At 40.0% G+C, this 20,062-nt stretch overlaps 3 protein-coding genes across 11 annotated transcripts in view; all 3 read right to left on the bottom strand.

The window, feature by feature from the left end:
- Nucleotides 1-1,104: 1,104 nt before the first annotated feature.
- Nucleotides 1,105-4,140, bottom strand: n4bp2l2 (NEDD4 binding protein 2-like 2). The gene is made up of 6 exons (XM_041046680.1): nt 4,053-4,140; nt 2,618-3,687; nt 2,369-2,493; nt 1,773-1,861; nt 1,588-1,664; nt 1,105-1,487 (listed from the first exon to the last, which is right to left on the bottom strand). The coding sequence occupies exons 1-6, from the start codon at nt 4,059-4,061 to the stop codon at nt 1,310-1,312; spliced, it is 1,548 nt and encodes a 515-aa protein (XP_040902614.1). The 5' UTR covers nt 4,062-4,140; the 3' UTR covers nt 1,105-1,309.
- A 635-nt stretch (nt 4,141-4,775) lies between these two features.
- On the bottom strand, nt 4,776-18,282 carry brca2 (BRCA2 DNA repair associated). 2 transcript variants are annotated; one of them, XM_041046637.1, is made up of 27 exons: nt 18,159-18,282; nt 17,668-17,766; nt 17,124-17,357; nt 16,835-16,898; nt 16,674-16,726; nt 16,540-16,568; nt 16,310-16,421; nt 16,171-16,226; nt 15,710-15,800; nt 14,909-15,577; nt 10,572-14,783; nt 10,230-10,328; nt 10,065-10,134; nt 9,533-9,972; nt 9,253-9,443; nt 8,942-9,129; nt 8,630-8,800; nt 7,867-8,230; nt 7,634-7,789; nt 7,400-7,547; nt 7,218-7,330; nt 6,930-7,125; nt 6,652-6,818; nt 6,402-6,540; nt 6,063-6,319; nt 5,373-5,516; nt 4,776-5,262 (listed from the first exon to the last, which is right to left on the bottom strand). In XM_041046637.1, exons 2-27 carry the CDS (start codon nt 17,720-17,722, stop codon nt 4,906-4,908), a joined length of 8,775 nt encoding a protein of 2,924 aa, XP_040902571.1. In that variant the 5' UTR covers nt 17,723-17,766; nt 18,159-18,282; the 3' UTR covers nt 4,776-4,905. The 2 variants fall into 2 exon arrangements, with proteins under 2 accessions (XP_040902571.1, XP_040902570.1); XM_041046636.1 differs by having other exon boundaries at nt 6,652-7,125.
- Nucleotides 18,283-18,575: 293 nt separating this feature from the next.
- LOC121187413 (protein furry homolog) overlaps nt 18,576-20,062 on the bottom strand; it is a 43,759-nt gene continuing 42,272 nt past the window's right edge. For all 8 annotated transcript variants that reach the window (XM_041046630.1, XM_041046628.1, XM_041046631.1 and 5 more), the window contains one exon: nt 18,576-19,973. In XM_041046630.1, the coding sequence (XP_040902564.1) occupies nt 19,715-19,973 (259 nt within the window). In that variant the 3' untranslated portion in view covers nt 18,576-19,714. The remainder of the gene's footprint in view (nt 19,974-20,062) is intronic.

The raw sequence follows: 20,062 nt of genomic DNA, 5'->3' as shown, positions 1-20,062 counted from the left end.
AACATGTACAGGTATGATTTCCTTTAAAAAATAACCGAATAAAGATTTCAGCCAACTACATCTAACGTATATGATTCCAAACTGACTGGATCATACAATTCTGCTCAAATGGAGACATGAGTCAACAAAACTGTCCCTCTGTGTGCTGCTTTAATGAACACCAGAGGGAATACAAAGGCAAAATGTGATTTCCTGTGAGACAGTAATGAATGCGACCAGACAGATGTCTCCACACTTACAGCTGTTACTGTGATGATAAGGTCTCTATACATTTTCCCACAGTAATTTGTTGTTGTAAAAAAAAACCCCAAACTCTTACTAGGATTTTACAAGACAAACAAGTCTTGCTTTTCTGTTTGTGTGAAACAGATGTCTTTATGTGCCCAACGCCTCAGTCACTGGTATGTGTTTATTTAGAAAGCAATTCCGGGTCATCACTCCTTCCTATTTGTCTTGTCTTTTAATAAGGAAACATGAAAGTCATATGGTTAAATAAATACATACAAATAAAAATATTCCTCCACTTTCATACTTTAGCCTATAGCTAAAAAAAAAAAAATCAGAAACCGTCCAATTGTTAAAATACTGCGAAAAAAAAATCAGATGCAACTGTACCAATATCTTATCTACAGGACTTCCCTTGAAAAATTGGATTTTGTTGAGGAAAATATTTGCAAAATGCGACTGACATTTACAAAATAGGTATTAAATTAAAAAAAAAAAAAAAAAAAAATTAAATTTATAGGCCATGTGTCATCCTAATGGATGCTGGCATAAGAAGATTTTGAACACCTTCTGGGAAAATCACATTTGGTGTGTTTTGCAGGCATCAACAGAGAGAGAGAGAGAGAGAGAGAGAGAGAGAGAGAGAGAGAGAGAGAAAGAAAGAATTCTTGGCTTGGTTATGTTTGCATAACCAAAGAGGTAAATTAACTGTAAAACTTGTGGTTTACCAGAACAGAAAAGTCTTGCAGCAGCTCTGCAGATCTCAGGGAATCAGAAGATGCCGAAAACAATTTTAACAAGCATCTGGTAATTGATTAAAACAGGAAGCTAAAAGAAGGCAGATGGTTTTTACAAAACACACTGAATGCCAACCTGAAATGTCCTTCATTTCACTTTTCCAAGCAAAGATTGGAAACTTGACAATTTAATAATGAAAACTCTGTTAGAGAAAATATATTTGTTTACACAAATTTACAGCATACAAAATGATATATTAAAATTGCAGCAGCAGCAACATTTACACCGTTACAAAAATACTGTTCTTCAGGTCAAAATTATTTGGCTGGATCAGTCCTCATACAAACTAATGGAAATCTCTGTTTCTCCTCATTTGTCTCGGCCGGAGCTGCTCGTCTGGTCGATGTCTCTGGTTCACGTGAGGTGGCTCTTGTGAACTCATGACAATGTCTATGGAAATGGGAAATGAAAAGCGATCCAGCATCTGTGTAATCTTCTCCTGGGGAACGCCATGTTTGTTCCTCCTGGAGGGCAAACAAGTGCAGTGTGGTAATGTTAGTGAAGTGAAGCTGTTCGAAGTCTGCACCGGCATCTAAGTATAATATGATAATTAAGAAACCATACTTCTCAAGCTCATAGGGGTCCAACTTCCAGCTGGTGTCAGGTTCACAAAAGTCCACTTTGTATCCTCTCTCTAAGGCCTGTTAAAAAGTTGGACATTTTTATTACAATCTATGAAAGAAACACTAAAAAACTAAATACAATTAATTAGTTAATTAGTACTATTAATATGCGGCATCACCACCTACCATTTTGACATAAGGCTTCATTTCCCAGGCTTGAATGTTTGTATTATCAATAATAATTGGAGACCGGCCATCGTGCATAGCATCTTTAGCTGAAAGAGGATTAAACATAAAAACAGACTGAACCAAGAAAATAAAATATCTTCTAAATATCTTCTTCAAACCACAAAACTTAACCCAGTGGAACTTGCTATTCTCGTATAGCAAACATTTTACTAGCTGAAAGGAAACCTTTTTAACATTTCTGACTTAAACCAGTTCATCTCTTCATATACGGTACTGTGCAAAAGTTTGAGACACGTTAGATGTATGGATTCTTATTCATCATGCAGTAATGTCAGGGAAGCATCTGACTGGTTCCAAATTCATTCTGCAGAATGAGAATGACTCCAAACATACAGCTCTGTTCCCCACAGAGCCCTAATTGCACAGTACTGTATGTCTGAAAATACTGTTATAATGAAGATGACAATGAAAAGACTGTTCTGACTTAAGTCCTACAGAAATACCTCTGTGGCTGATGCAATGAAAACTTTTTTTGATAAGGAAATAACATTTACAAAACATATAAATTGTTTGTGCATTTAAAGAGACAATACCTCTGTTCTGGTTCCATTCATGTGCCACTCCAAGAAGGCCTGGTTCATAGCGGTAGCCATCCTTGTGAGCAAAGTAGTCATCTGTGCTCAGTATCAATCCACTCGGACCAGTGGAGACCAGCTCCCTGTTAGAGAGATGGGACACAAATTTACCACAAAGATACAATGTTCAGGATGAAAACTGAGTTTTAGACTCCTTTAAACTGAACAAAACACCCATTTAGGTAAGTCAAGATTACACAGACGTACCTGGCTAGTGTTGATTTCCCAGATCCTGGCAATCCCCTCATTAAGATCAGCACCAAGGAAGAGTGGTATGCATGAGTGTTATCAGGGGGTCGGCAGTGATGCGGTTGCTCCCAGAGTTCATTTTCTGAAACAAATCTCTGATGCCTGTCAAAATCTTCATCAAACTGAGACCATTCTTCTTCTCTATCTCTAGACCATTCTATATTTACATTATCTGAGTATGCCTTGTAGCTACAACCCCGTTCGTCCATGTCAGAGTGATGTGGATAATCTCCATAGCAGCCCTGAGTGGGGGGACAGGATACATTTGAAGATGGGAAGCTAGAAAATGTTGGAAAATGTGACTCCTCTTGATTCTGGTTTGCCAAGCCTGAATCGCTCCATTTGGGATTCACGTGTGGTGGCGGGTTTTGTACAAATGGGGGCGGAGGTGGGTGATGGAATGGGGGTCTGTGAAATCTTGGGTGTGGCGGTCTGCTCAGTGGTCGAGAATAATACCATTGATTCTGGGTAGGAATGGCTGTAGCAGAGTTATGGCGCATACCTGGCCTCAGCCTCCTGGGGTAGTATGGCTCATTTTGATACCAGTGTGGCCAGGATGGCTGTTTCTGCCCGCTGCTTTTCTGGTAGCTGTGTGTTTCTGCAGATTTACTTGCATTAACAGCTTTCCCCTGGCTTACATCCTGAATCTGTTTGCTGGTATACGTTTTAGGAGGTGTGGGTGGTTGAACAAGACTGTCATCTTGTTTCCCTGGGTTACCATGAGCACCATCACACGTATCGATCTCCTCAAGCTCTTTGTAAAACTCGATCAGTGTGTCTTCAATGTCAGACTTGACTGGGGCTGTTTCTGGAGGAAATACTGGACCAATGAATGTGGTGCTGGTGAGTCCTACCTCCTGTAACACACACTCCCGCACACTGCTGTCTGGACTGATGCAGTCACTGCTCACACATTTAGTGTTTTTGTCAGCAGAGTCATCTCTCCCATCTTCAGTACTTTCACCCACACCCACGCAAGGGCTTTCTTGATCAGGAGAGGTCGTACAGGAGGATTCAGTATGGGACATCTGCATGAAAACAAGTTAAAGTTAATATTATGGACAGACCACAGCATATAACAAGTGCCGAATGCCTATGCAGTTATTTTCATTATTATAATTTTGATGCAGCAAATTCGTGGTTAGAATTTCGGTGTCATTAAGTCAGTCTGTGTATACCTACTTTCAAACTTATTGAGGCCATACTGTCCATAAACTGAAGCTACAACCGAAAACAAGCCTAACAGCTATCCGTTAGCTAAGGTCATCACATGAGTTACAGAGAAGACGGTGGAAACTTAACTTTATTATGTAAAAAAAAAATAACAATAATAATAACAATAATACCTCGACAAACAAACATAGAGTAACTGCCGCTATTCGCGAATGCTCACCGTATACATCCAGGATGCATAAATACTTTGTGAAAAAACGACATTAACGGAAAAAAACACCCGGCACAGACACCTCGTGTTTACGGAAGTGACGTCATTCTTCTTCTTTTCCTGATTTACGGCAGACTAACCAAGCAAGTGAGTGCGTTAGCGCCACCAGCTGGCGTACAGCGGGTACCAACTGCACCGTGGCCACTGTTAAGGTAGACCTAAACAAATTCAATCCAGCTGTTCTCCCATAAAGCTACCTTTATGATACAGATACAGGTGTACCTAATACAGTAACCACTCAATATATAATCTGTTGCTTTATCTCTTCCTACTTCCCTCTAAACAGGATTTGTTTTAAGATATACTGTCAACCGCTGTGGCAAACTACCTTATAAAGTGCATCTTCCTGTAAAAGTGAGCTTCTGGTTGTTTCTTCTGGGATGATTTAACAAATGTCAGGTTTTTATACATTTGGTTACATAAGGGTTTTTTTTGTCATAGCTGACACATAAAACATGCCTGTGTATGTTACTGGTGGTGTGACAGTAGACTTCCTGTTCCACTGTTATTTGTCCTCAAACAGAGCACAAGCAGGGGATTAAGGAGCAAAATTTAGGGAATTAAATTCTAAATTTGTGTTAAAGTTACTTAACTTTACAGATTAAAAAAAGCATACAAAAGATTAGTAGGAAGTGATGACATGATTTTACTGTTGTGAGGCAATTTCTGCACTTTATTTAGTCTGGTAAGACTACAGAAACTACAGAATATGTGCCATATGCAGCCTTTGGTCTTTACATTCACTCATTTGTACAGTTTTTGTAAAGTTGTAGCGTGCTCATCATCTAACAGTCTCATGTACCTACAGTAAATGACCAACACGCAATTTCTGAGTATCAATCATCGCCAGTTCCTCGTCATTCACCCACTCATCTTCCATTGGTGAAGCAGCAGGTTTGCGAGCTGGAGTCTGTACAGTCTTTAAAGTGCTTGGTGTCCCAGACCTCCGAGGGGGGTTGAATGTCTTCTTTACACACGGCGAAGCCACAGAGCCCAGATGGGAGAGAGCTGGTGGAGATGGGATACGAGACAGATAATCCAGAGCTCTTCTCCTCTTCAGGCTTCTGGGGTCTTTGTCTGTGGAAGAGGTTGCTACAGGAGGGTTCCTGCTAACAGGTGTGAAGTATCCAAGGCTTCTGATTGGCTGCTGAGATATCACCTGCACATAAAGGACACAAAATTAGTTTTTAAATCAATACCAAGTAGTTATGAGAGCAGATGTCTTAAACAGCCTCTGATACCGCAGCAAGTGCAAAGCAAGCAACTCACACTTGTCTTGGTGTCTTGTCTTGTGTCCATTTTAAAAGCTGGTGTTTGTGGCTGGAGAGCTGGAGAAGAGAAGGAGCTCAGGCCATTAGACTTGACTAGATGTGAAAGCTTCTCCTCAGCAGTTAGAAAGAAGTTCTCCTGACTCTGAAAATATATGACAAAAATTATAGTTATGGCATTTTTTTTTGTATCCAAACAAAGGGAGCATCAGTGGAGAAGAGAAAAATGAGAGAGCTGGTGCATGGTTCATGTCAGTGAAAGTAAAGCCTTGTAAGCAATAATCCCAGGATCTGATCATGAGTCTATTACATACTTCTGCACTTACAAGTAACCATTTTAGTAAAGAATTCTGATTGAAATAGGTTTGTTTCCATTTAAGTGTGAAACGTAGTAAAGCAAGATATAAAATATATAGAGGTCAATGTGAAAGACTGTATTCTCTAAAACTTTGCATGACAACAACAACTTGAGAAATATTGTTGTCCCTGTTCAGTACTTCTAGATCCATCTGTCTAATCTGCACCTGTACCATGATGGAATTACAGCTATAGCTACTGCAATTCTAATTTCTTCACAATATGCAGCATCGCGGCTGTAAGAGAATCCAGTCTTTGACGTACAATGTCACTGATAAACACTGTTTTTGAAGCACGTCAGCAGCTTTACAGGTTTTGGATTTTAGCACTGTACCTGGACCAGGTTTCTGAGTTGGCAAAGGGACTCCTTTAGATGAACCTCTTTGGGGTTTGTAGAGAAGACCGTCAGATCTCCAGCGTACACAACAGGAGTGGGCGATGTGGACTGACCTCTCAGCTGCAGGTTGCTCAGAGCCAACAGCACACGTGGTTTTACAACATCTTCCAAGCCAGAGTGAGAAAAGCTGCTGAAACAGCGAACTTTAACAAAGTTCAGTCTTCCATCAGCCAAATAAAATGCTGGAGAGGAACCTATATTAAAAAGCACAAACAATCATTTAGTAAAGTATACAGCTTTGGAAGAAAGTTAAAAAAAAAAAAAAAAATCACCTACCCTGTGAATCTATGACACTTATGATATATCCTGTGAGATCAACCTCCCCACACAGTGGCTGGAATTCTGGGTTTTGAAGATTCACAAAATTAGTAGAAACCCTTGGTTGAAAATGTGCTGATAACCACTCCTGGGAAGCCTGAATGATAAAGCAAATCATATATATATATATTAGAAAATGTCATCATCTATCTAATTTACATATTCTGTATACATAATTCCATCTGTACACAGTAGTTTCCTGCAATACCTGAAGGTCCTGAAACTGTGTTTTCTTTGTGCCAGTGAGCTGAATACTTTCAATTCCACTGCGTCTCTTTCCATCTGAAGTGGTGAGGTTATACACTTTGTATCGACAGCCTTCCTTCAGTAAAGACTGAAGATCTGAGGAAGGTCGCCAAAGATTCAACTGGTAAACTAAACACAAATAAAAATTAATTACAACCAGGATTTGGACACACAACAGTATATACGTTATAAGAGTAATTATTGATAAGTTAAAAAAAAAGAAGAAAAATGAAGACACACCACTGCCAGTTTGGTCCATGGAGTCAGCAAAACAGAGTCTCCACACAGGTGTAACGTCTCGTTTGGGACAGCCCCCGTCTTCACTCTCTGCTTCTAGCGCGTGGCGGTATCGATCCTGCAGTTCAGCCTGCTTCTTCTCCATCAGAGAGCGCCTGTAGGTCTGTAGAGTCTCTAACTGTTGTTCACTCAAATGAGCCTAGGACATGGAAATAAGAAGGGTATAAAACAAAAACTTTGATCCTAATAGAGAAATTCTGTCAGCAATCTGTAATGTAAATGTCCTATCACCTCGAGGTAAGCTGGGTCATCCCCCACTGCTTCGTGCAGCTCCTCTCCATCTTGCAGATTTGCAATGTCCTGACGACTTATTGTCCGTCTTCTGCGTTGAGGTTTGTCATTACCTGAAGATGAAAACTTCTTAGAACATCTCTCATTTCAGTCTGTACTTAACACGCAAAAAATATTCCTACCTTTCTCCTGCTTTTCAAACTCAGTTTGAATCTTGGAAAAAAGGATCTCCATGGCCTTTTGTTTGTGGCTGCTGTATCGTCTCGCCTCCTTCTCTTCTGCACGAACAGAACGGAACACAACGCCCCCATCTGGCTTCCTCTCCATCCACTGGAACATATAATAACCATACAGTCAAAAGTACCATAACTTGAACTTCCACGAGTAACAGGAAATTAATGGAAGACTAAACTCACCTGTATGGGGTAGCTTCTCAGTATGGTAATGTCCACACATCCTACTGGCCCACCATTGCTGTACAAACTGGAGACAGGAAGCAGGAATGGCCGTGGATCTCTGTGAAATCCCAGCTTAGTATCCCACCTTGTGGGTCTGCAGCTGTTGGTGCAAATCTAAAAAACACAAGCAATAAGTCAATATGTTAACTTGTTGAAAGGTAGAACAACTTGTAGTTTCCATGTTAAAGTACCTTTAACATGAGTGATTCTGGTGCCTCCAGGGGGGAGCAAGCATCTTGCGATCCCACCAGCTGAGCCCCATAGATGATCAACTTCCCACCAACAGATAGTCGACCTTTGTGAAGCATGGCAGTCAAAGGCTCATCCAGCTGAGCTTTAATGGCATACCATCCATCTGTCAACCAAACAACTGCAGAGGGGTGTTCAACCTTAGCATCAAGACCTTGTGGAGTCCTGCGACTCTCTCTGTTTGGGGAGTGGCCCCTGGAGACGATCCCACAAACACAGAGAACCAGGGTTTTGGCCGCTGTGTCATCCCTTTCCATGATCTTTCTCAGAGCTGGCCTTCGGCTGCGGTCTATCTCTACATCATATCTGGGACATGTAAAACAAAATAAACACTTTAGAGGACAAGCATTTAATCAACATTAAACAAACAAACAAAATTAAACAATTTCATTGATGAAAAGATTTTTCAAGTAAAAATCTTTTTCAAGTAAAAATTGCAAAATTAAATCTGACTCTTCTCTTCTATGATCATAAACTGATGTTTTCAAGACATTTGGAAACATCACCTTGGGCTGCAGGGAATTGTGAATCAACATTTCAACATTTTACAGAACAATTTATTAAGAAAATAGCTGACAGATGAATTGATCACAAAAATAATCATTAGCTGCAGCATGACATTAAGCAGCAACACTGCAGTTTGTTCAGGAGTATGTTTGATATTGATATATTCATAGAACTAAAAACAGCTATAAACCTACAAACCTGTACTTAAGCTGTAGGAGAACCTGCTCTGGCGTGAGACAGAGGCTGCCCAAAGTTTCTGGGAAAGATCTTTCCATGGAGGCCTGCTTCCACACAATCCATCTGTAGTGATTGTACACCCACTCCTCACTAATCAGTTTAGGATCCACACTCGGGGTGTCACATAACGCTCTGTGGAAAATGCAGAATAAGATGGTATTCAATGCAATCGGTCTGCACTTGCAGGCAAGAAGATACACCTGCTACCTCACACAGTAGAATAGGTTTGACATTACAAAATATGATTTAAACTCAACTTCAAATTAACAGTACCTATAAAACTCCTCTTTCCCTGCAGTCCCATCATTACTGGGGATCAGCCATCCTCCATCAGCAAGCTGAACACCACCTCCGTCAGTAAATGCTTCCAGTTTGAGGAACTGCTGCAAACTGAAGCGAAAAGTTTCTGCAGTCTCACTGGTGATCCCAGACACATGCTGATGCACTCCATATCCATACAGCTAAAACACAGCAAAATCAAGATGTTACAACATTATCTACATAACACAGAGATTTTAACCAAATGCAATAAAATACACTGCGGTGAAATGTGTTCTGATGCCCAGTGACAGTTCCAGCCTTGCCTGTTTTTGGGTGTATCTTGCAGGAGGCTTTCCATTTACTGCAGCTTTTAAGGGGATCCTTGAAACCCCCGAGGTTTTGGTTAGAAACAAACTGCCTGGCAATGGTCGAATTGTCTGGCGCTTCTTTTTCCTGATTCTCATGTCTTGCATATCCCGTGCCAGTTCCACATTTTCAAGATTCTGAAACACGTCTGTAAACCATAAGCACATCATTATTTTACCTATGCTATGCAGAGTATTTACAGCGTATGACAGTCTTCATCTGAAAAAATTACCGTACCTTGGCAGCCAACAGGAATGTTTTGCTTATTCATCAGATGATCATTTGTAGAGTCAGTCAAGGCCACTGTCTGAATGTCTTCTTTGTTTTTATTATCAGTTACATCTGTACAGATTTGTGTTTCCTTAGTGGGCGGTACATAAGCGTCGCTGTTAGAGGGTTTAACAAAGAGATGGTGATGTTTATCCTCCTCCTCCTGTGGTTTAGTGGAGCTCACTTGGACAATAGTTCTTTGTTTTTTGAATGGAGGAACAAATGTTGAAGGTGCTTTCATGTTGTCCTTGAGGACTGTATTCTTGTGAGTCTCTGTCTTTGAATTCTTGATGAATGGAGGAACAAATGCTGGCATCTTGGAATGTGCTGATCTACTGTCCAATGAGGTTAAACATTGTGCTGGTGTTGTCTTTTGCAATCTGGTTTCCACATAGTTTTTTCCATTCCTGTAAGACAGAAAAATACTTAAAAAATACAAGCAGCTGATAAACTGTGTCAGCTGCTTAAAAACAAAGCCGACAATTCAAAGGCAACTTACCCGTGAGGCCTTGTGATGTTTGGATGAGGAGAGACGCTGTAGTTGAAAGCTCTCCTGTCTTTCATTACATCTTAATTGAAGAAAAAAAAACAGATCAAGAGTTATTTAATTTATAAGGCAAAGTATGTATTATTTAGATAATTTGTCTCTGTGCTAAGGACTTACTAGTTGGACAACTTTTTTGTGGTTGGAGTGTGGAACCTCTTGAACCATCAACAGTTCTATCAAATTCCTCTAGTAACCGTCTTTTTAGGGGAGGCTGACCTAGAACATGCCAAAACAATAAGGCAATGGTTTATGGTTAACAGTCATGGTTGTAACAATTCATGCGCAATATGGGAACGACTTAGTTAACTAGAATATGTAATGAAGCTAATACAATCAAGACTTTGTCCTAAGTAAATTAGGTCAAGTAGTCCAGATTCAATAAGATCTGAAAATACAAAGCTGTGCAGCTTTATTATAATAATTATAATAACATTTCTGAGTTATAACACAGACACTTACCAGTTATATCTGAGTTGTCTAATGATCTTTTCCCTCTTCCTTTTTGTTCCTCTACAGATCTGTTGTTGGATTTTGGGTTATCTTGTTGTGGCACATTTTCTAAAGTCACTGAGAGCCTTTGGCCAGCTCGACCTTCATCCTCTAACAAAGCTTTGGTGCAGTCAAGAGCTTCCTGGGCAAGAAACTTCTGCTGGGTTTCAGTACAGTCACTGAGGTTAAGGGACTGAAGTATCAGAACTGAAGACTCCTCTGTCCCTTTGAGCTTATTTTCCTCAGTGCTGATTGTATGATTCACTTCATAGCACAACACATTTGCCATTTCCTTTCTGTGAGTGTCATGGAGGTTGCCCACCCATGACGGGGTAATTCTGCCTTCTTTAAACTCAGATGTGTCTGTAGGTGCCTTTTCTTTGACAGAAATGCAACCATGTACACTTGAATTTTGTAGAGTTTCCTTTTCAAGGTCAGTCTCTTGTAAAGCCTGAAAAGATTTAAGTACCTGGCAGGCACTTTCCTGAGCAGACATGTCCATGTCCTTGAATGTGGTGAGATCACAATTTGAGGTCCTTTTCACATCTTCCATTTTTGATAGTTCTGACTTGTGGATGTCATGTGGGATTGTTGAAGATGAGTTTAAATCATGACTCTCAAATTCTTTCAAAAGTTTCTTTGCTTTCAAAAGATTTTTTTGTGACATGTGGACTTTCGCCCCCCCAGCAGTCCTGAAACCACAATGTATTCCTTCTGTATTGCTTTGTCTGTCTTTGTATTTATCACTCTTCTTTGAGTCTGAAACAGCTGGGATCTCTGCACTGAGAGTGATGTCACTGAAGAGGGCTTTTGCCTTCTGGAGGGCCTCAGATGAAAATGCCACAGGTTTACCACTGGCTGCAAGAAATCCACCATTCCCGGGTGGTGAACAAGAGAGCGGCATCTTGGTATGTGTTGGCTTTACACTGATTTTATCCTCAACTCCATCACATTCATTTAACAGAGTCTTTGCTTTCTTCGGTGCTGCAGATGAAACGACTCCTTTCTGTGGTGGCAAACTGTCGTCTTTTTGTTTCAGTTGTTTGTTTGCGTCCAGAAATGAAGCGCTTTCATTCAGCAGAGACTTTGCTTTTGTGATTGCTTCATCCGACACTGTTACTTTTTTCCCACTGGCTGTAGAGAATCCAACACTGTTGCTAAATTCATTAGAAGTAGAGACTCCAGTGTTCTCTGATGTTGTGCACAATGGGGAGGAAAGCGGCTTTGCCATCAAAGATGAGTTCCCATTAGAATTTGGCGTGTTCCTAAAAACACCTTTCTGAATCTCCCCATCATCAGGATGCAGCAAGTTTTCATGGTGTACAACTGGTCCCATGTTCAAATTTTCAAACTCACTGTGTCCACTTTCACGCTGCTCAGAAGTGTTTATCACCTTTAGATCTTGTGTAAATTTTGAAAGGTGTCTCTTCTCACTGTCGCTTCCGGTCACATGTGCAACATGTTTTACCGACATTCCATTGTTACTATCCATAAGGTCACAGTCGCTTAAGAAAGCATCCGCTTCTGGCTTTGTTTTTGATGAAACTGAACCATCATCAAATTCTTTCAAAATATTTGTTGCTTTCAACAGATTTTTCTGAGACACACAGACAGTTGCTCCCCCTGCAGTCCTGAAACCACAGTGTATTTTGCCTGAATTTCCAGCATTGTCTTGTTTCTTGTCACGATTCCTTGTGTCTGAACCAGCTGGGATCTCTGCACTGCAAGTGATATCACTGAAAAAAGCATTTGCCTTCTGGAGGGCCTCAGTTGAAAGTGCCATAGGCTTTCCACTGGCTGCAAGAAATCCACGATTGCTGGATGAAAGACCAGGAACGGGCATCTTGGAATGTGTTGGTTTTACACTGATGTTATCCTCAACTGCTTCACATTCACTTAACAATGATTTTGCTTTCTTGAGAGCTGCAGATGAAATGACAAGTCCTTTGCCACTGGCTGTCTGAAATCCACAATTTTTAAGGGGTGCAACTTGACTTTCATTGGTGAGATGACCTGTTCTTGAAGAATCTCCTTTCTGTTTCAGTTGTTTGTTTGTGTCCTCAAGCATATGAATTTCATTCAAAAGACACTCTGCTTTTTTCATTGCAGCTGCTGACACACATACGTTCTTCCCACTGGCTGTGCAGAATCCCCCTCCATTGCTCACTTCATTAACAGCAGAGGAAGCAGTATTCTTTGATGTTGTGCATGAGGGAGAGGAGAGTACATTCGAAGGCAGACTTCCACTCCATGTGGGAACTGCATTAGTTAAGGCCTGCGTATTCTTAAAACCAACACGCTGAATTTCTACATTATGCCTTACAACCTCTGTATGGCACGCAGCTGGTCCAGAATACACTTTTTCGAATTCACTGATTGGCTCTTCAGAAAAGTTTTGTTTCACCCTTTGGACATTTTTAAATTTCGAAACGCTTTTCTTATGACTGACACTTGTAGGGAAGGGTTCAATGCTTTTTTCACGTTTTACTGACATGCCAGTGTTGCTGTCACTAATGTCGCAGTCTTTGAAGAAAGCGTTTGCCTCTTGCTCAGCTTTTGCTGAAACAGAAATCCCTTTCCCACTGGCCATCTGGAACCCACTTTGACACGTGGTTGTGTCTGTTTTGCCGTTGTTAAAACTCTTGGCAGCATCTTTATCTCTAATGCTTGTGACTTGTCTCTGCTCAGTTTTAGCTTCAACCTCACTGCTTTGTTTGTCTTGTGATTTCTGGTCTGTCAGATTCTCCTCTAAATCTGCAAACAAAGCTCTAGCTTTACTCAGACATTTTTCTGAAACTCTTAAAACGTTTCCTCCTGCAGTTTTAAATCCTACACCAAGCATCAAAAGATCTTTGCTGTCCTCCTTGCTTGTTTCAGTGTGCCCAGCTCTGCCAAGATTTCTGGGTTCAGTTGATATAATGCTGCTACTGCCTTCAGATATGTGCTTTGAAGAAGAAGACACGTCTTCAGTAGAGGGATTTTCTTTTTTCATTTCACTTGAGAATGAGATAACCGTGGATTTACCTGTGATCATTGCTGTCTCACAGTTTGTTTTGCCATCTGAAGCTGAGGTCATCACAGTTGTTGCCAGGTGCTTTTCGGCATCTGAACTAAAGCTGTCATCAAAATCTATACCCATAAGAAAATCAGGGTCAAGTTCTTTGTCAGGTTTTTGGGGAGAAGTGGCATTATCTTGACAAGGTTGTTGTAGAGTTGCAGTTTTGAACTGTGTAAATTCAAACTGGCTATCTGCTTCTTCCAGGAGAGTGCAAAGTTCTGTCACATCAGCTTTTTGTGAAGCTGTTAACTGGCAACTGATATTTTCACTTGAAGAAGGTGGCTGGTTTGAGTTAGAGACAGTATTTTTCACTGATCCATTACTCAGGCTAATTCCATCTTTAGTGTCATGGGCTCTTTTGGTGGGCTGATCTCTAAAAGTCCTTTGAGCTTCATCTTCTTCAAAGAGATGCTTGGCTCTTTCCAGGTTGGCAGAGGAAATTCGAATACCCTTGTTTGAAGCTGTTTTGAATCCTGATGCATGAACGTAAGGAAGAGGAAGTGTTGTCTTCTCTAGGTGGGTGTGGCTTTGCTTGATCGCACGGGGCAGCTTGGCGTCAGTTTCAGCTTCTTGTAAAATATCGTCCAAATGATATTTTCCATTTCCTGTATTTGAACATAGAAAAGAAGCAGTCCTGTCAGTTTTAAAGCCATTGCACTGCTGACTTTGACCAATGTCCTCCGAGCTGGGAAGAACAAACGATGGGGTAGCCAGGTGAGTGATATCTGCAACAGCAGACTGGAATCCACTGTCACTAACTGTTCCCTCAGTGATGGAGTAATTTTGATTAGTGGCAGAAACATGTCTTCTGTTACTGACGCCATCACAGTCCTGGGGGAGGTTTGCTTGCCTTGTTTTTTGTTTAGCTCGTTTCATGGCTGACAGACAAGCTGATGGAGAGAAGCCATTTTGAGGAGTCTGCTCTGCTATTTTACACATTTTACCGGTTTCTAACATTTGACTGAAGTCTTGTGCAAAATCTTTGCAAAGCTGCGACATATCAAGATCCTGGACTTTAGGTTGTACAGAAGGATGCAGAGTTTCTTCAGTGACATTTTCCTGTTTTTGTATCTCATTCCCCCTGTTACTGCAACAGTCTGTTTCATCTTGGCTCTTTTTGTATCCTGAAAGAAAGCATGATGATAAAGAAAGATAAATTCAGTTATTGTAGCAAAACTAACTTTTTGTTAAAAAGTGTATTATAGAATTTTAGATATGAATACATTTACAAGCACAAAAAATGTGTTACCAGAATCTGGAATTCCTGCTGATGAGTCCATCTTTGGAAACTGTTTCTCTTTTCCTTGAACTTGTGTTTTTGAAGTGTCAACGGTGTAAACAAATTTTCTCTTTTTCTTAGTAAATCCAGAGTCTTTGATTGTCAAAGGTGGCTTGGGAAGCTGGCCGCAATCAGAGTCACTCTGCAGTTTTTCTGTTAAAATGTTGTTTTCCACTTGCGTAGCACGAATGTTATCATGGCAAGAAAAATCTATAATACAGGGAGGAATTTCAGATAAATTCAATGGAGACCACTGGGTGATTCCAGCACTTCCAGTTTTCACAGGTGGTGGTGACGAAAGTTCGACAGGCTCCCAGTCATCTGTTCTCTGTTCACCTGACGCAGTGTTGTTTGTAGTTGAGATGTCTGTAGAGCTGCAGCCATGTTCTTTTTTCTGAATGCTTTGCTTCCTTTTGATTCTGTCAGTTTTAACTTTTCTCAATGCTGAACTACTGTTGGTGAAAAATATCGAGAGAACATTTTCAGCTCCATCAAGAACGCTTGCTACCGTGCTCCGTAGTTCTCCATCCTCAATAGCATCTGGTAGTTTCTGTCTCCAAACACTCTGACTCTGATTTGGAGAATTCTGGGGCAGGTCGTGGGACTCTGGAACCTGACCAGCCTCAGGGGAAACAACACCTGTTGATTACAGACAAGCAGTCAGTATTATTTTGCACTATGCATCCTAAAGCCTGTACAAAATGAGTAAATCTGTTGCGGTGCATAGCTATTTATATCATCTGCGTAAACTGTGAAGGAGAAACTCAGTACCTTGGTGAACATTAGGCATGCCACTGTTTTTGGGTGATGCTGCCTCATCTCTGGACACATTTGAAAGAGAAGGAAAAAGCTTCCGTACAAACTAAAAACAAACAAACAAAAAAACATAAAGAAAAAATTAGTTTCAGAAACAATGTGAAATGCCTGACTTTTTTTTAAATCCCTATGTATACTATATGGTATGCCTCCTTTGTTCTTTGTCCTTTCATTTCATGTGGTGTGAAGAATTTATAGTGTCAACATATTTTGTTTTGTACAGATCACAAAACAGACATAAAGCTGAACATTTTAATTTATTTCATAAAGCTAATCAAAGGCTCTTGCACTGCTAAAATTAAATCAACACTGAGATGCAGGTACACCAGGACCGGAGACTTAACACTCAGTAACATTCTAAAATCAAAGAGATAAATATATGTCTGCTGTATATTTGTGCAGGACAGATTACTCACAATAGCATCTTTGTCTGCAGAAACACTCACTGGACAGGGACTCTCATCTGTTTTAGCTATAACATTAAGAAGACACGGTAATCATTTAACAAATCACAAAAACATATTTTTATAACAACCAAGTGAATCATTTGCTTACATAAAATCAGGGTGGATGGCACAGCCGGTGGGGTGTTCAGAGAACTGGTCCACGATATATCAGGGTGAATCTGTGCACCGAGACTCTCAGATATTTGCTTGGCATAGCTGACCTGTCGTTCATAAAATAACACAAAGAGGGGAAATCTCAATGTTATCCATTACTCTACTTTGAAATACTGGCATTTGCTGTAAGAAAAATAATATCACTGGTTGATTTAATATACTTACCGGGGATTTTGGTATGGTATGAAGCAAATCTGTACAAATGACAGGAGCAAAAAAAAAAAAAAAAAAAAAACGATGATTAAAGATTTATTTCAAATAATTCTAACAGGTGAAATACAGATAGATTTGCAGCTCACCAAAACTGTCCTGACTCTGAGGCTGGATTACTTCGTATTTTGCTTCTGGGACCCTAAGAAGAGCAAGACTGACGTCAAAAATAGTGACAACACATTTAAAAATGTAATCTTTTCTTTTTCATACAGCACAGACAACACAGTCTCACACTTGTTGCACTCACCCTCCTTTTGACAACCGAAACAAATATGGACTTTGTGTTGTCATCCATGGCAGTGTTTCTTTTTCTAAGGTGTGCCACAAGGAAAAAATATTTTTAGATGCAACCTCAAGAAAGCTCATCAATGCAGTCTCAAGTAGGTTAGTACAATTTACAAAAATACATTTAAAATGTAGACATCTATGCAGACATCCACAATCCTTTTTAGCAAAAATATATTTAACATTCTAGAAATGTTTAACTTATATTACTGCATATAGGGATCAATGGTTTTTATTTAACCAAACGTTACCTTGTTCAGCAGTGAACGAATGATCATCCTCCGTTTCAGGTGACACAACTTGACTGTGTCTGAAAACTTTGGGGGTTGAAAACAGCTGACTGTCAAGTGTAGGTTTGTCAAAAGGTGGTTTAAGATTTCCCTCTTGGTTAGCAAAGAGGTCCTCTTGATCTGAGACATCTCCCTCAGTAGTTAACGTTTGAGCTGTCAGTACATCAAACCAGTCGGGGTCCAGTGGTCCCAGCTCTAAATTGGGAAATTGAAAAATGGCTTACAGCTCAATTTTAAGAACACAAATTCCAAGTTACAGAATATGTTTTTATTTTTTTGTTTGGATAAAAAGTAGTTTGGTGACTGTGTAACTGCCTGTACAGGAAATGAAGAAATATAATGGACACGTTTGCAATGTAATGCATAACAACAGCCCTGCAACAAGAGTGACAAACCTTGTGCTGCTTATAACGTTAAATTTTCAGTCTACATTACATTAAACGGTACTGATGTTCAAAGTCACATTTTTTTTTAACATTGCAGGTTCACAAAACTCTCATCTTACCTTTCCAGATTTCATCTTTGAACGCGTCGTACATGTTTTTTAAGGGTAAATCCATTCCGGGTGACTTGTGTGATCCCTATAGGTTGCAACGCGGCACACCTAAGGAAACAAATGTTTTCATCATGACTATACGCTAAGTTAGAAAGCAGAAATTGATCTAAACTACAGCTAGCTAGCTTTAACCTCAATGGTGCGACACCTTCCTTAGGGTGGGCACGGTCAGTCTGCTGCTACTTCCGACCACACGTTATGCAGATGCTACTCCACTACGTTAGCTTCTGTTAGCTAACTTCATAATGAAACTGTTTGGGACAAATTGTCGAGAGGGTAAAGTTAGCCAATATTTGATTCGCGTCCGTAGAAAATATTTTAGTTGGTTGCCAATGTTTAGAAAAGGCTAATATCAGGTTAATTTACTGCTAACGGTGCTCATGAACAAAAAGAAACCAGACGGCGAAAATAGATTTGTCTTTGAAATTGCTGTAACTTACCATGACGGTGTACGAGAGTCTTAACTGCCACGTCACGTTGAAACTTTCTGACAAAATGACAAAATGTGAAGTAAGGTGATATAGAAGTGTTTACTCTGAGTCAACCTGCTTGCTAGTCCGTCCCTGCTACGAAAACAAACCTCGCGCGCTGATCACCGGAACTCAGCCAGACTTCAAAATAAGAGTCCTGCTTTAATTAAACTGAAGACTTCACTTATTACGTGATATCGGTTGTTTACAACAATAAAAACTTACACGATACACGAGTATCAGGATTCCTTTGTAACAATGGATGACAATTATCTGTGTATAAATCCCGTCTCCTTGATGGTACAGGCTCACGCTCGTTCTGCCGCAATAATAATAATAATAATAATAATAGCATGAAACCACAATTAACAAATGTAAGTTTTTATTTTATTACATAAGTGTACATAACACCAAAGTACAGTACATTGCAAAGGCAGTAGTATTTACAAGGTGAGAGGCTACACCGATAGTTCCTGTAGAAGCTTTACAAATATGTAGCTATCTCTTTTACTCTACATGCAACTCAAATTGTAAGTTCATAAAAATACAATCTTATGAGTCTGAGAAACGCCCCATTGCACTATGTACAATTATTCAGTTAAAATAGTTTTCTGAATTTGTTCATAAACATTACTCTTACACTTTATAGTAAATATAATTTGCAAGCTTGGCAGGTTTAACAGATGAGACAAAATATTTGTTTTCTATAAATCTAGTCAAATAAAAGCATGTTTCTCTGCTGGAAATAATATAAATAATTTACCTAATTGCTAAAAGCTGCACAGTTAAAAGGTACAGTAAGATGTTTTAAGTAACAGACAACCCACACATTAGAATGTAGCTTTGGGAGACATTACAGTAGATTTGCAGCATGTCAGAATAGTTTATGTGAACAACTTATATAAATCAGTATCTGTAATGCCATCTGTGATGGTCGTCAGGTTTAAATTCACACACTCAAGCACCTACACACAACACACACAAGCACACGCACACGCACACAAAAGGCCCACTACTTATCAAGTAATGAAGCCTCCCTTTTCTTTACTAACTGTTCATGTTTTCCAATGCTGTGATATTCAAATACATTCTTGCAGGATACAGTAAAGGTCTTCCACTTCAATGAAGGATTGCACATTTTCCCTTGACAATTAAAACAACATAACTGAAAGAGAATCACTTAGCTTTGGTATGTCATTTGTTAAATGTGAGAGTTGTTGACCTCAGTAGCAAGTGGTCGCTTTGTGACATTTTTTATTATTAGTGCAATAAAAGCCTAACTTTCTTTACAACTGCAAAGTCACTCGTGTATAAAAACAACAGTATTGCTGCACAACTGAAGATCTGACTTTATGACATTCTGATGTACTCCGATCAAGAGGAGGAGGAGGTGTTTGCTTATTCCCAAGAAAGAGCAGAGTGTTGTTAACCACTGAGATGATAGCAGCAACCCCAGGCAGGACCAGAGTCTAGGCATAGCACAAGGTACTGTGCAGGAATGGGTATCACATGCTGACAGACCGCCATCAAAGAGTTGAGCCTGAAACTCTGGAGTCTGGGAGAAAAGCTGTAATGGCTCGGTATCCCTGGGCTCGTCTGATCATGTCCCGCATTTCTCCGTTAAGTTCCATCAGCTTAACAGAGATTTCTGTCAGGTCCTGCTTTGAGCCCACCAGAGCAAAAGTTCCTGTTTGACCCAGTGTTTGATGTCTGAAGTAGATATTCAGTAAGGTCTGGATCTCATCCTCAGAGTGGCTGCCAAAGATGTCGTTAGGCCACATTGTTCTGCAGTGAAAAAAAAAGAGAAAGTTATTTGTTTGACGGAGGGCATTTATTGACTTAAAAACTACCTATTTACAGTGAAAGAAACATTT

This window comes from Toxotes jaculatrix, chromosome 9 (assembly GCF_017976425.1).
Source record: "Toxotes jaculatrix isolate fToxJac2 chromosome 9, fToxJac2.pri, whole genome shotgun sequence".
Lineage (NCBI taxonomy): Eukaryota > Metazoa > Chordata > Actinopteri > Toxotidae > Toxotes > Toxotes jaculatrix.
The sequence above is the reverse complement of the archived record's forward strand: the minus strand, read 5'-3'. Positions and strand labels throughout refer to the sequence as shown.

What these genes read in the sequence shown, in the direction of transcription:
- n4bp2l2 (XM_041046680.1), bottom strand. An exon ending in TGAATGGAACCAGAACAGAG is followed by an intron (nt 1,862 to 2,368) that starts GTATTGTCTCTT and finishes ATCCTCTTTCAG; the next exon opens with CTAAAGATGCTATGCACGAT. An exon ending in GACCCCTATGAGCTTGAGAA is followed by an intron (nt 1,488 to 1,587) that starts GTATGGTTTCTT and finishes TTTGCCCTCCAG; the next exon opens with GAGGAACAAACATGGCGTTC.
- brca2 (XM_041046636.1), bottom strand. Translation starts at nt 17,722, where the DNA reads ATGGATTTACCCTTAAAAAACATGTACGACGCGTTCAAAGATGAAATC. An exon ending in ATACCATACCAAAATCCCCG is followed by an intron (nt 16,422 to 16,539) that starts GTAAGTATATTA and finishes TATGAACGACAG; the next exon opens with GTCAGCTATGCCAAGCAAAT. An exon ending in CAGAATCACTCATGTTAAAG is followed by an intron (nt 7,790 to 7,866) that starts GTACTTTAACAT and finishes TGTGTTTTTTAG; the next exon opens with ATTTGCACCAACAGCTGCAG.